Source organism: Manduca sexta, chromosome 16, assembly GCF_014839805.1.
Source record: "Manduca sexta isolate Smith_Timp_Sample1 chromosome 16, JHU_Msex_v1.0, whole genome shotgun sequence".
Taxonomy (NCBI): Eukaryota; Metazoa; Arthropoda; class Insecta; order Lepidoptera; family Sphingidae; genus Manduca; species Manduca sexta.
This window is the reverse complement of record NC_051130.1, coordinates 10,522,435-10,534,214: the sequence shown is the minus strand read 5'-3', so window position 1 is coordinate 10,534,214 and position 11,780 is coordinate 10,522,435. Positions and strand designations below refer to the sequence as shown.

General features: G+C 35.3%; 1 protein-coding gene across 1 annotated transcript; it reads right to left on the bottom strand.

The window, feature by feature from the left end:
* LOC115449109 (solute carrier family 22 member 21) lies at positions 1–10,357 on the bottom strand. Its single transcript, XM_030176821.2, has 10 exons — positions 10,244–10,357; positions 7,869–8,084; positions 7,146–7,308; positions 6,188–6,369; positions 5,429–5,613; positions 4,074–4,249; positions 2,721–2,868; positions 1,226–1,500; positions 430–557; positions 1–110 (listed from the first exon to the last, which is right to left on the bottom strand). Exons 1-10 carry the CDS (start codon positions 10,260–10,262, stop codon positions 37–39), a joined length of 1,566 nt encoding a protein of 521 aa, XP_030032681.1. The 5' UTR covers positions 10,263–10,357; the 3' UTR covers positions 1–36.
* Positions 10,358–11,780: the final 1,423 nt, after the last annotated feature.

Genomic DNA, 11,780 nt, shown 5'->3' with positions numbered 1-11,780 from the left:
TTCTTTGGTTTTAGTTTTTATTAATTATTGCAATTTTCACTTCTTAATTCTCTTGTCTGTATGACATTCTATCTTCTTACTTGGTAGAAATATGGACAATATTGTTATACCTAAAAATAAAATATCAAATTAAAAGAAATAAATAAACCTTTTAATAAATATACAATGTTATTTTATTTACTTTATTCAAGCAGGATTCCATAAAATACAATAAAATGATATCTTTTTAGAAATATCTATAAGTTACAAGCTCAGGGATAACTTAGCAAATAGGAATTCTTTGAATTCTTATACGATGTGGGCACGGCGTTTCTTTCCACGCAATATATTTTATCTGTCACATTTCAAAAGAAATAATGCAAGTAACAATACAAATATACACCGCAAACATTTATTTATATAATGGAATAATAAAAGAAAGTTACTTACAAATCATTACTCCGGACAAAGAAAAGAATAAAATCATACATCCCATGTCCAGTAAAATGGGTAGTAATATATTTGCTAATAGAGTACCCATTCTTGCTGACAGCATAATTATTGACATCGCAAGAGTCCTGGAAAAGGCAATTAACAATATAGACTGTCATTACGTACCAAAAGTATGAAAAAGGGACTACATAGGACTATAGTGTTAGATGTTAAAATTAACCAAATTAATAAAAGGAGCCCCAATCTAGACAATTCCGTAGTTCTGACCCAATATGATGCCAGAGATGCTAGGAATTAAGATATATTGGAAAAATCTAAAATAAAATTGGCTCATATCAAGGATTGAATACGAGACCTCTAGTTTCACAGCTAATTGTGTTGTTAAGATTATTCAACAATTATTATGATATTAACATATTATACTTCAGCATCGTATTATATACTGTCCTACTGTTAGGCACGGGTCTACTCTACTACTGAGAGGGATTAGGCCTTATTCCACGCTGATCTAGTGCTAATTGGTAGACTGAACATACCCTCAGTATTCCTATAGAGAACTTTTTAGGCATACAGCTTTCTCATGATGTTTTCCTTCACCGTTAAAGCAATCGAGAATAGCCGAATAAAATTTACTTAAAACTTCTGAAACAGGACCTCAGGTCGAGTGAAATTCCATACAGTGCTTTGCAATTCGAAGTTCATCATCATAAGTAAGTGTTCATCACTTATTATAAGACGAATGGCTCGCTCATATGGTCTTGAGTGTAACTTAAAGAAAAAGATAATACTTCACCTAACAGCAGTCGGAAAGAATTCAACAGCTTGAACTTGTATTAAGCCTTTCATGCATTGAGAAACTGCTATATCCAGAGAAAACAAGGCCACTATAGTAGATTTTGAATCAGCCCACCGCAATCCAAGATTGGCTCCCACGCATATCAAGCTGGATGATATGAAGAGACTCTTCTTCCCCACTCTGTTTACCAGGGCTCCACTTATAAAGAAAGGTAGAATACAAACGCAACCTATGATAATAGTGTTCACGTATGTTTCTGTACCGCTTTTGGTCTGAAATTAAATGTTGATGATAGTAGAATAGGGTTTGAAGCCACTCGGATAGCGACCACCGTACACAATATTTTAAAACCCCCCATAATGACCAACGTTAGTGCCTCACGTCCCAAGATCACCATATTTCAAACAGGCCGACATTATTGTGTCGACTGGCGTGGCGTAATCATCTTTCGTCAGTCATCATTTTATCTGGATTCAACTCCATTTACTTTGTTCTACTCGTATAAATAAAATGTAAATAAAGTGAAAATAACTTGAAGTGTGTTTTTTAATTAATTTAAAATGGCAAAAACCTCGTGAAACAACATGTTTAAGTTTACTTTAAAATTTAATCATGTTTCAGATAATTCAAATTTTAAACGTATTCAGCGAACTTCGCAAAAGGCCTCGCGAAATCATTTATAAGTAATGAGAAGCAAAATTAACCAATGAATGAATGTAATGAACGATTCATACAGATAAAACGAATAGTGAACAAATAAATAAAATATAAGTGAATGAATGGAATCAATAAGTATCATGTTACCATACTTTTTTATCAGAATGAGATATAGTTCTTTTTATTACTTATTTATGTAGAAGGTAAGTTAATTACTTCATTAGCCTCTATGAAACATCTATTACTAATATTTTTACCAACAAGCAATAATTTGAGAACAATTAATAGCTAATATATTCTATTTTTAGAATATTATATCAAATAATAATTATGAGACTTATGTCCTAAAAAGAACAAAGACTTCTCGCTTCTTCTCTACAATTCTGTTAACATGTAGACATGGTCATAGTGCCTTTGGCAGTATGCTCATTGTTTGATGACATACCAGTTCATTTAATAATTGAAACAAAATACTTAGTCACCTTTTAGGTGATAGTTCTATCGTATAGTAGAATTTATTTAGAAAGGTCCATCGCGACGTCTGTTTCTTCATAAATTTGAAGGACATTTCTGACATAAGTAATTTGAAACTCGTGTGGTTGTCTTTAATAGATGCAATTAACAAGATGGACAGACAACCTGGCAAAGGTCGCAGGAACACGCTGGATGCAGGCCGCTGCTAACAGGGACATCTGGAAATCTTTAGTGGAGGCCTATGTTCAGCAGTGGACTTCCAAAAGTTGAATAAGATGATGAAGATGGTATTTATGGGCACTCCTAACCGTGACACTCAGCTAAGCGGTCTGCTCGTTTCATTATAAAAAAAGTAACTTACGGGCACACATTCATACATTGTCAAGTTACTCTTCAGCCTCAAATCTTCGGTATATTTATCTAGCAAGACACATAAATCCACTCCAGAAATGTCGCCGTGCTCGATGATGGTGGATATTTGTGGGTACCAAAGCCGGACCATGTTGTACCTGAATAATAATTTGTTACAAATATCAATACATTGCTAGTGGTAATATACGTATCCATTTAGATAGCAACTACCGTAGACTAGGTGTAAACCCGACATGGTAGCTCACGTGTGGCGCGTTCCGAGATCAGCCTGGGTATATCTGGTTTCAAACAGGCCGACATAATTGTGTCAACTGGCCAGGGGCGATCCCTCGTTAGTCCCCATTCAATCTGGACCTCACTTTGCTTACCATCATAATATGTCACTACATCTACTCCACCAAGTCAGTTCGTGCCCGTTTAAAATCAGTAGATTAGTGAAGACATTCAGATCTTAGTTAGAAGTTATTGCTAGATTGCTAAATGGGTTTGGATGAAATTTTTCACACAGATAGACGTTCTCATTAATGAAATAAAGTATACTTTTAATGCGGAAAAATCGGATTTATACCAGGAAATATGTTCCATGTGGGTTTGGATGAAATTTGTCACACAGGTAGACGTTATCATTAATATAATAAAGTATACTTTTAATCCCGGAAAATTGGGTCCTTTCTACCAGGAAATATGTTCTACACGGGCAGAGCCACAACCAACACGCAGTTATTAATATTGTAATAGAGAAATGTAGATTGTAATTGCATCTGCGGGTGGCACGATTTTAATAGCAACCATTTTGAAATCCAAATTGCACATCGTATTTATTTCGCTTTATAATTCTATATAAACCTAATTTTCAAATACTAACAAAATAGGATTTACAACTAGTCAGTTATCACAATTTAAGTGAGTAATTGAAATTGTAACTAATCCCAAAGGAGGTCACAGAGAAAACTATTCTTTAAAATATTGTTCTGATGCAGTCAGTAAAGAAAAACTATACTACGTTATATCACGATATTTGGGTTCGGATCATTACATGTTACTAGATAAGTATATTTCGAACTGAAGAAATTAATAAGCAAAACTTGTAGATAGTTTAAAAAACGAGTAGTTATTTCATCAGATTAATAAAATTCAAATAATCTTGCGTCAGGTTTCAGTAGATTTACTACGTAAATATCCGACTAAACTAATAGAAACACAAAAACATCAGTAAACAATATAAAATATAAGATAAAGGTAACATGAAATATTTTATTAGTTTATCACTTTATTGTCATTACACCTTTAGTCATTAATCAAATATTGCACATTATCTTTACCAAATGTCTTCAACACTTACTTGCCCATAGTCAAGAAGTTCATAATGCTCAACGTGATGAGGTATAGTAACAAAGGATTCCGGAACAAGACCTTTACAGTCTGCAGCCCAACGACGATCTGATGCGATATCGATTTAGTTATCGGTGTGTCTTTTAACTTTTGATCTTTCTCTTCATTTTTCCATAAATCAGGATACTGCAAATGATAAGCGACAGTAATATCTCGTAGATTGCATTTTAATATCTTGCTCTAAAGTCTAAATTTGTATAATTATTACCATGTGTAGTAAAATAACTAAGCTCAATTTATTGCAGTTTCCAGAATATTCCAATGTAAACGAACTTTCGAGCAAATTTCATCAATCATTTCGCGGTTGCATTTCAAAATCCCTAGACATTTCAACATTTGATATTTTAAACTTCTAAAACCGAACTTAATCCGACACAGAATTTGCATGCATAATCCAATTCATGGCGTAGGTATCGAGTTTTAATTCCTCCGCTCTGTCAGAAGTTGGTCGCGATAAAATATATTCGGACGTGGCCGTCTGTTTTGAGCTGAGATGATTTATTGGCTCCGTACTCCTCGCGCTGGATTTTTCGCCAGATGTCACATAAATTGATCAATGGATCCATGTTTTATTTAAAATTTTCCAACAAATTTGAGATCTGAGGTTAAAAATTTTTACACGTCTCGAATTTACCAAACCGGCATAGTTATAAGAACTATGAGAAACAATAGCTTCTATTGATGACATTCTTAATGAGGTTCATTTTACATTTCGTTCCTGCCTGTAGCTTCTCTATATAAGGTTATTAAATGTAAATTTAATTTCAAAGAAAGCACTAACTGTGCAAGTACTCCAATGTACATTTTCCATCATAAATCTTCAAATTTCGCTGGGATTGGCTATTCATGACTATGTATCAGTCAAATCCACTATCTGACTTCATCATCATCATCATCATTGTCCACTGCTGTACATAGGCCTCTCCCAAGTTGCGCCACTTCCTTTCTGACTTGTCAACGGTTAATAAAAATGCGATCATCGTGTTCAAAGCCATTACAGGACAAGTAGTCACGTATTCCCATAAATAGATCTACGCCTTTAAACTTAAAATGGCGTAATCTAGATGACTGATGATAACAGATTTCTATACAACTAGCCGACGAAGAACCGTTGTGATGGTTATTACGAAAAATTGTACTCTATCTCATCGAGTTAGAGTCTACATTGTGTTGGTCCTTCACTCAATGCCGTTCGGATAGCGTGATTGTAGATTCGCGATGGAGGAAACTTCATACTTCATTCTTTCATTCTTTCTAAGTCATCGCAATAATACAAAAGTTTTAAGATATGATATTTTTACTTACTGGGAATGTTGTTCTCGCGTTTCCAGTATTTTCGACGTATATTTTGATGATTATTTCCCTCGCTTCCGCATATTTCTTTTTGGTTATCAAATATTTGGGGCTTTCTGGTATAAATGCGTACATTATAAAGGAAGCTAATGACCACAGTGACATTGCGTAGAGGTAGAAATTCCAAGTGTTAAGAACTGAAAATAAATGTATAAATAATTATTATTATTTCTTTAATGTTGATAATTAATCGTTCCACACTCATTGATCATAGTAGCTTCCCTCACGTGAATGAGTTTTTCTAGGATAAAAGTCCCGCTGCATATTTTTCCGAGATAAAAGTAGCCTTTATCTTTCCCAGGGCTTCAAATTACTTCCACACGAAATTTCACCGAAATAAGACGGGGCGGGGGAATTTGATTTATGTTATGTTTTTTATTACTGCTTTGAATATTGAGACGAGCTTGCCGTTCGCTTAATGGTAAACGATATGATTGCCCATGAACAGTAGAAACATCATTCAACACTTTGAATTACAAAGTATTATTTTCATATTCCACTGCGCTCGCCATCCTGAGACGTGAGATGTTATGTCCAGTAGTTACACTGGCTACAATGTCCTTCAAACAGGGACACAACAGTGACTACCCACTGCTGCTTGGCGGCAGAAATAGACATTGCGGTGGTACGTACCCCGATAGACTCTCACATATGAGAGACCTAACCTACCACCAGTCATTAGGTTTAAAATAACTAATATCTATATCTTACCAACATATCCATCAAAGAAACTGTACCTCCAATCTCTTATTAAAATACCCCAAGCCATAGCTGGTATTATGGTCTGGCCAACTGCTGCAAACGACGACTGACAGAGCATCACTCTGTCCCTTATATCTTTGTGGCAAAACTCCGATGTTACAGTTACCAATGCTGACACTGCTGTTGCAAATCTGTTGACAATTTTTATTATGTCATAGCGCCGAGATGAAACTCGTGTGATGTTTGCTGGTGGTAGAATATATTTTATATCCACCCGGACACCGAACACCGTACACAAGGTGTTAAAAACAGGCGAAAGTGACCCTCATAAGTGTGTTGGTTTTTGGGATCACAACACAACATCACGCATTTTATCCCCGAAGGGGCATGCAGAGGCGCAACCATGGCACCCACTTTTCGCCAAGTGTGTTCCATCCCATGATGTGATAGGGGGCGAACCTATCGCCATATCGGGCACAAATTCCAGACTCCGGGCTGATACTGAGCAGAAAAACCCAAATATCACTTTGCCCGACCCGGGATTCGAACCCAGGACCTCAGAGCGCTGCCGTACCGCGCATGCAGTACAACTACGCCACCGAAGCAGTCAGTCAGTTTTTGGGATCAACTTATGTATATCCGATTCCAACAGACCGGCATGTGGCGACTACCGTAGGGTAATCATCTCTCGTTAGGCGACATTCTTTTAGATCCCACTCTATTAACCATCAAGTGCAGTAGGGTGACGTTATGTGCTGGTATAAAAAAAATCGTACTTTACTGAATATGCTAAATTCTGATTAGTCTTCTCGTCACATAAATGTATAAGCCAACCAAAAACAAAAGTTAAATAATAAACGGTAGTAAAATGGGCACTATCCACATTAGCTGTTTAATACGATAACTGTCAAATAAAACGTACTTGAAATTTGCGAAACGAAATGTGTTATTGTTTCAGGTAACTTACAATATGCCTTCAAAGAACTTCGCGGCAACCAACATATTGTAACTCTGACTAGATCCGCCTAGCACTGTGAATACGAAGATTCCTGCGAAGCCTAATTTAAGGAAGAACTTGCGTCCAAACGTATCAGTTAGAAAACCTGCTATGACTGACGACACTATCATACCTGAAAACATTTTAAAATTACTGTAATTATTTTTTTCATTGCAAGGAAAAATTTTGATAAGCGATTCGACAGCGAGGGTTTCACTGGTATTATTTTAATGTATATTTCTACCACCAGGCACAATGGCGCAACCACTTTTATGATTAGAAGACCATTATGGCCAGAGTATTATTTGCTGGTGGTAGGATATATTTTATATCCGCCCGGATAGCGACCACCGTACACTAGGTGTTACAACCCGTCATAGTGGCCCACATAAGTGTGTCGCGTTCCAGGATCAGCTTGTTTATATCCGGTTCCAACAGGCCGGCATTATTATGTCGACTATCAAGAGGTAGTCATCTCTCGTCAGTCAACATTCTATTGGACCTCACTCCACTTACTACAGCTACAGTGGGATCACTGCCGTTCCCGTTTAATAAAGGAGTTTACTGGGTATTATAAGTCGTAACATCTCACGTATCAGATTGACAAGTCCAATATGGCACAATACTTTGTTCTTTGAATTGCTATTTATAGTCTGTCGTTCAATAGGCGAGCGGCTTGCTTATATCACATACCGAAATACGGCGATGCGTTCAACAGGCCTTTCTCTAACAGGCTCATATTATTCAAGTCACACTCAGCAGTCGGCAGCAGGTATGAGGTGGTGCAAGTGACAAGGATGCTCGCTACCGTCCCAACAAACGCCGCAGCCAACAATTTTATATGAAACCAGCCGAATTTGCAGCATTTGTACGCTTCGTTAATCTGCTGCATTGGGGTCGGCGCTTTATCTGTGAATTTAATTTGTGATTATGTTTACAAAACAAACAAATGTCAAACACACATCATGATTTTATCCCCAAAGGGGTAGTACAGGGTAGTAGGTAAAGGTGCAATTAGTCACCCATTGTACACCATATGTGTTGCGTCCTACGATGTGAATCGGGGCAAGCCTATTGATATATCTGAAATTTCAGACTCCGAGCTAATACTAAGCAGAAATGCCTGATACGGAATCAAACCCAAGACTTCAGACGGGTGTCGTACGGCATACGCAATACAACTACGGCACCGAAGAAACCTAGTTTATGCTTACAAATGATTACTTACATCATTTCTAAGCATAAACACCTTACTTTTTACTAATATTATAAATGCGAAAGTTTGTGAAAATGTTCGGATGTTTGTTAGAAGTAAACGCAGGAACCGGTAAACAGATTTGGAGCATTTATGGAACATTGCTAGATCATGTCCTGGATATGTCCATGCTTTGAGAAAGTGATAGAAGGGCTAATAATGGTAACCTTTTTAGCTATGAAATATAACTTAAAAATTATAGTAGATATTTAACAAGGAACTTAATTCAGTGAATTTAGTCACACCATCCTTTCATAGTTTTTAAATACTACGTTAATTAATATTAAATAACACAAATCTTCCAAATTGCTACAATAAGTCGTAAAATACTCTAATTAAATTTAATGAAATGGCCAAAAGCCACTTACAGGAGATTGGCACTAAAAGAGAAAAATAAAGTTCGTCTACCATCTACAGAGGCAGTAACTTGATTGCAAATTTTAAAGCGAAGAAATCAGTACGAGTAATCTCATTAGTATTAACTTCTTTTCCACCTCGCCTGACTATAAGACTTGATGAATGTATAAAATAAAACGGCATTAAAAGCATTCCGCTATTTGCTAGCTATAAGTTTCCAACTCCCGAAAAACTTGGCTCAGAACGGATTTGGAACGCTACGTTTATTTCGTACGTGCGAGAATCAAATGATGTCGCTGCTAAATTCAAAACTAGAGTAAATATTTTTTTTATTATATAAATTGTCGAAATAAAGTCTAAAAATATACATCGAACACCCATTAGCTTGAAGCAAAAGAATTACACAACATTTGCTATATTTTTCTTCATACTCAGATATGGGATTAGCACAAAAAAGTGTTGCGGAAAGATTTCGAATTTTTAATTTGTCCGGCAAATGGAACCTTAAACCTTACGGTTTAAGCTGCTAATCTTCCTGCACCATTTCAAATACTAGTATTTACAAAAGCATTAACAAGCACCGCATCAATAAGCCTACGTATCTTTTGTTTCGTAAATAAAACTGCGTCGCTTCAGCGAGCTGGCGTCTCAACACCGCTCGTATCCATTCCGGTTGGAGTTTTATCAATATGCTCGGCTACAGGTGACATGCTGCATTATCTTTTCCTTTTGTGCTGGAGACGGATTTAGATTCAGTCAAAACTTGAATAGTATCGGTTTTGAAATTTGCTTTATATTATATATTTACTAGGATGTAAACTGAAGATCTAATCTCTGTTAATGAAAATGTTTCTTTGTCGTCTACCACAATATTAATAGAATAGGCTTGTTTTATAGTAGAAATAGGCATTGTATGTTGGCTTTACATCAATCATTACATCAAGAGATATTTCTTTTTTTTTCTTTCTTATTTGTACGATTCTAGAAAATGTTATTTTTTTTACAAAATACCAGACAGAGTTAATAAAAACGTCGTTTAATAAGAAATGTGAAATCAAAGGATATTATAACGATCAAGTAATTCTAATAACGAAAATGCTAAAAGATATTGAAATAAAATGATTGCCGTCATATTAAAACTGTTTTTGCTTCGTCAGCATGTATGAGACATTTGCTTAGACCTAATAATGATTAATATAGAGTCAAATTTAATAGCAACTGAATCGACACAAACCTTTGCTTTAGACATTTGTATGGAATATTAAGTACAAAGATACATATCGACAGTTAAAATGTTAATTAACTTAAGCGACATTACATTACATATTTAAAATCAGCACTTTTTTATTTTATTTTTTTAATTAAGTTATGAAATAAAAAATAATCACCGCGATAAAGTTCAAAAACTAGTCTTATTTAGAAATAAGCAAAACTTGAACTAAAAATACCGACATACCCATTCCAGTTGAGTCCATACTGAAGAATATTTAAGGAAGTTCTCTCACGTTCCACCTGTTTGTAGTTAAACTACACACTGAACGCGTAAGATATAATCAATCATATATAACAAAAATACCTTAGAGGAAATACCATTTATGAAGATCTACGATAGCATACCTATTGTTAATTACGAGAGATCAACATAAATTGGGTTTATGTTCGCAAAACAAAATCTTAATGCAAATATAGATTGCGCTGAATTGTTTGATGTTGCATTATATGTTTATTTTCTTAGATTTCGATTGAGTTGATAATTTTGAATTATACGATTGTACATTACATAGTTTTTTTAGGGAAAATTGTAATAGACCGCCCCGGTTTCCTATAAGCATGTGCATATGCAGTACGACTTCTGCTTTAACGTCTCGGGTTTGAATCCCGGTTCTGGCAAAGTGATATTAAGTTTTTCTTCGCAGTATCAGCCGGGGTTCTGCAATTTTTGAGTATATGGTATTGTGAAAATAATATTATAACATTATACTTAAAAATTTCTAGACCGTGTGTATTTATGTAATAATATTAATTATAATAAGAATATCAGCCCTGTATTATATAGTATATACTGTCCAACTGCTGGGCACTGGCCTCCTGTACTACTTAGAATGATTACGCCTTAGTCAACTACGCTGGCCTAGTGCAGATTAGTAGAAATACCCTCAAATTCCCATAGAGAACTCAGGTATGCTGGTTTTCTTTCAATGTTTTCCTTCACCGTTAAAGCAAGCGATAATTCACCAAGAATACATGTACCCACAATTTTCGAAATATCAGTGGTGTGTGCCCTTAGGTTTTAAACCTGCAGACATTAGTCTCGACTATCCGTTCCACATATAAAATATAATTAAAAAAAATGATTTTCCTTTCAAATCCGGGGATACGCATTCAGTAAAACGCATAAATCCGCACCGACGATATCAACTCAACGATAGTAGAATTTTGCGGAAACCAAAGCCGCACCACACTGTACCTGACCGTAAATTATAATTAATAAACCATTGCACGTATAATTAATGATATAATTCGTGCATGTGGATTGCATTGCGTCTGTGGGTGATAATGCGGATTTTTACTGCCATTTTCATGTTTGGTTTGTTTGTTTAATTATAAAGGTTAAATAACTAGGATTTGGTAAGATGTTTAGAAAAAGGGAATTAAATAGTTGATGATGATTTTGCCAATGCCGATGCCGTCCATTACGATATATAGGATATATTCTACCTAATCCATTGTATCATCTAGGGATGATACAATGGATTAGGTAGAATGTGATATAATTATCTGACATAATGACATAATATTTCGACGCTTGGAAGGCAATCAATATGCGACAATCAGTAAATTTTTGAAGACTAAACATTTGTTTTTTAAATTTAAAATGATTACAATTAACTTTTTACTTTATCAAAATATAGTTTAAGAATTAAAATTGTCCTAGAGCTACAATAACTAGATCAAATGGCGGAAATCTGGCGATTCCCAATATTTATGTAATT